The sequence below is a fragment of the Microtus ochrogaster genome, unplaced genomic scaffold, assembly GCF_000317375.1.
Source record: "Microtus ochrogaster isolate Prairie Vole_2 unplaced genomic scaffold, MicOch1.0 UNK129, whole genome shotgun sequence".
Taxonomy (NCBI): Eukaryota; Metazoa; Chordata; class Mammalia; order Rodentia; family Cricetidae; genus Microtus; species Microtus ochrogaster.
In genome coordinates this window covers 274,488-276,726 of record NW_004949227.1, presented here as the reverse complement: position 1 = coordinate 276,726, position 2,239 = coordinate 274,488, and the positions used below count along the sequence as shown (strand labels likewise).

The 2,239-nt window shown below is 40.2% G+C and overlaps 2 protein-coding genes across 2 annotated transcripts in view; one reads left to right on the top strand and one right to left on the bottom strand.

The window, feature by feature from the left end:
- Positions 1-2,239, bottom strand: part of Bcap31 (B cell receptor associated protein 31) — a 42,525-nt gene that overhangs the window by 28,227 nt on the left and 12,059 nt on the right. The gene's annotated exons all lie outside the window — the stretch shown is intronic.
- Positions 1,745-2,239, top strand: LOC101980789 (elongin-C). Its single transcript, XM_005371810.3, has one exon. The coding sequence runs from the start codon at positions 1,853-1,855 to the stop codon at positions 2,189-2,191; it is 339 nt and encodes a 112-aa protein (XP_005371867.1). The 5' UTR covers positions 1,745-1,852; the 3' UTR covers positions 2,192-2,239.

Sequence of the window (2,239 nt, the reverse complement as noted above, 5' to 3'; positions counted from 1 at the left end):
CATTGCCTGCTCTGCCAAAGGTCCTGAGTTCAATTCCCAGCAACCACATGGTGGCTCACAACCATCTGTAATGGGGTCTGGTGTCCTCTTCTGGCCTGCAAGCATACAGACAGACAGAATGTTGTATACATAATAAATAAATAAATGTTTAAAAAAAATTCAAACAGCAAAATTGTAAAAAGAAGTTTCTTAATACAATCACTTTAGTAAGGTAAATAACACAGCTATCATATTTAAAGTCAATTCGTCATAAAATCCTATAATGTCGGGGGCTAGAGAGACGGCTCAGTGGTTAAGAGCATTGCCTGCTCTTCCAAAGGTCCTAAGTTCAATTCCCAGCAACCACATGGTGGCTCATAACCATCTGTAGTGAGATCTGGTACCCTCTTCTGGCCTTTAGGCATACAGAGAGAACATTGTATACATAATAAATAAATAAATATTTTTTTAAAAATCCTATAATGTCTTTATAACATAATTTTGTCACTGAAATTGTCTTCAGTCTGTTTCCTGTCCATCTTCCTCACAATAGATAAACTACAAACAGAAAGAAAAAGCCTTCTCCTCTATATCCCCTACAGTTTAGCACAGGGCACACAGCAAAAACTCTAACTGTTGAATGAGTGAATAGCCTCTGCTCCCACAAGCGCAACTGACTGATGTACAATGCTCTGGTTTAATAATATAAGTCCTCAGAATCTTTTGTCTGTAATGCAGAAATGGAACCTTAGTGTATCTACTAATCTCCTCCACCACTTATCTCAAAAAAGAATTTTAACTGGGCGATGGTGGAGCACGCCTTTAATCCCAGCACTTGGGAGGCAGAGGCAGGCGGATGTCTGTGAGTTCGAGGACAGCCTGGTCTACAAGAGCTAGTTCCAGAACAGGAACCAAAGCTACAGAGAAATCCTGTCTCGAAAAACACAAATAAACAAACAAAAATGCCAGGTGGTGGTGTATGCCATTAATGCCACCATTCAGGAGGCACAGGAAGACAAACTCTGTAAATTCAAGGCTGGGGAAGAAAGGATGGAGACCCCATGACAACAACAAGATGGTGTGTTGCTGTGATTGGTGTAATAAAAAGCTGAACATCCAATAGCTATAGAAGGGGCTTCCAGGAAGAGAGAGAACTCTGGGAAGAAGAAAGGCAGAGTCACTAGCTAGACATGGAGGAAGCAGGATAAAGATGTACAAAGATGAGGTAATGAGCCACATAAAAAAACATAGATAAAACAATATGGATTAATTTAAGTTATAAAACCTACTTAGGAACAAGCCTAAGTTAAAGCCAAGCTTTTATAATTGATAATAAGTAAGTCTCCATGTCATTATTTGCAGGCTGATGGTTCTAATGAAAGTCCTTACTACACATGGCATCCAACATGGAGGCTAAAATATTCAAACATAAGGACTGAGAATGGAAAAGTTTTACACAAGGAGCCAGACGTGGCTTCCTAGTCCTGCAGTTTCTCAGATGGGCCCCTGGTCAATGTACAGAGGCTCAGGTATGACGATTGGCTGCCTGTAGACTTCAGCCAGCTGCCAGCAAAGAACAATGCAGTAGATTGACTGACCCTTGGCTCCAGAGGTCAGAGAATACTGCAGGTCCAGACAATATCCAGACAAGGAAAATCTCTTAACAGGTACAGTATGCTTAGAAATATGCTTAGATGCTGAAGAAAAAATGGGTATAAATAATCATAGAAAAATAAATAGTTTAAAAATAATTTTTTTTGGCGAGAACGACAACGCGCTTCCTCCAGACGGAGCTGTGAGCCGACCGCGTCTCCGCCTCGCCAGGAAACTGCTGAAGTTCCTGTGGGATCAAGTAGAATTTTATAAGAACATAATGGATGGAGAAGAGAAAACCTATGGTGGCTGTGAAGGCCCTGATGCTATGTATGTCAAGTTAATATCTTCTGATGGCCATGAATTTATTGTAAAAAGAGAACATGCACTAACATCAGGAACAATAAAGGCCATGTTGAGTGGACCAGGTCAATTTGCCGAAAATGAAACCAATGAGGTCAATTTTAGAGAGATCCCTTCACACGTGCTCTCAAAAGTGTGCATGTACTTTACCTACAAGGTCCGCTACACTAACAGCTCCACCGAGATTCCTGAATTCCCAATTGCACCTGAAATAGCCCTGGAACTTCTCATGGCTGCGAACTTCCTAGATTGTTAAATAAAATAAATTATAATAAACTGTTAATTTTTTCAGTATTTAAAAAAA

What these genes read in the sequence shown, in the direction of transcription:
- LOC101980789 (XM_005371810.3), top strand. Translation starts at nt 1,853, where the DNA reads ATGGATGGAGAAGAGAAAACCTATGGTGGCTGTGAAGGCCCTGATGCT.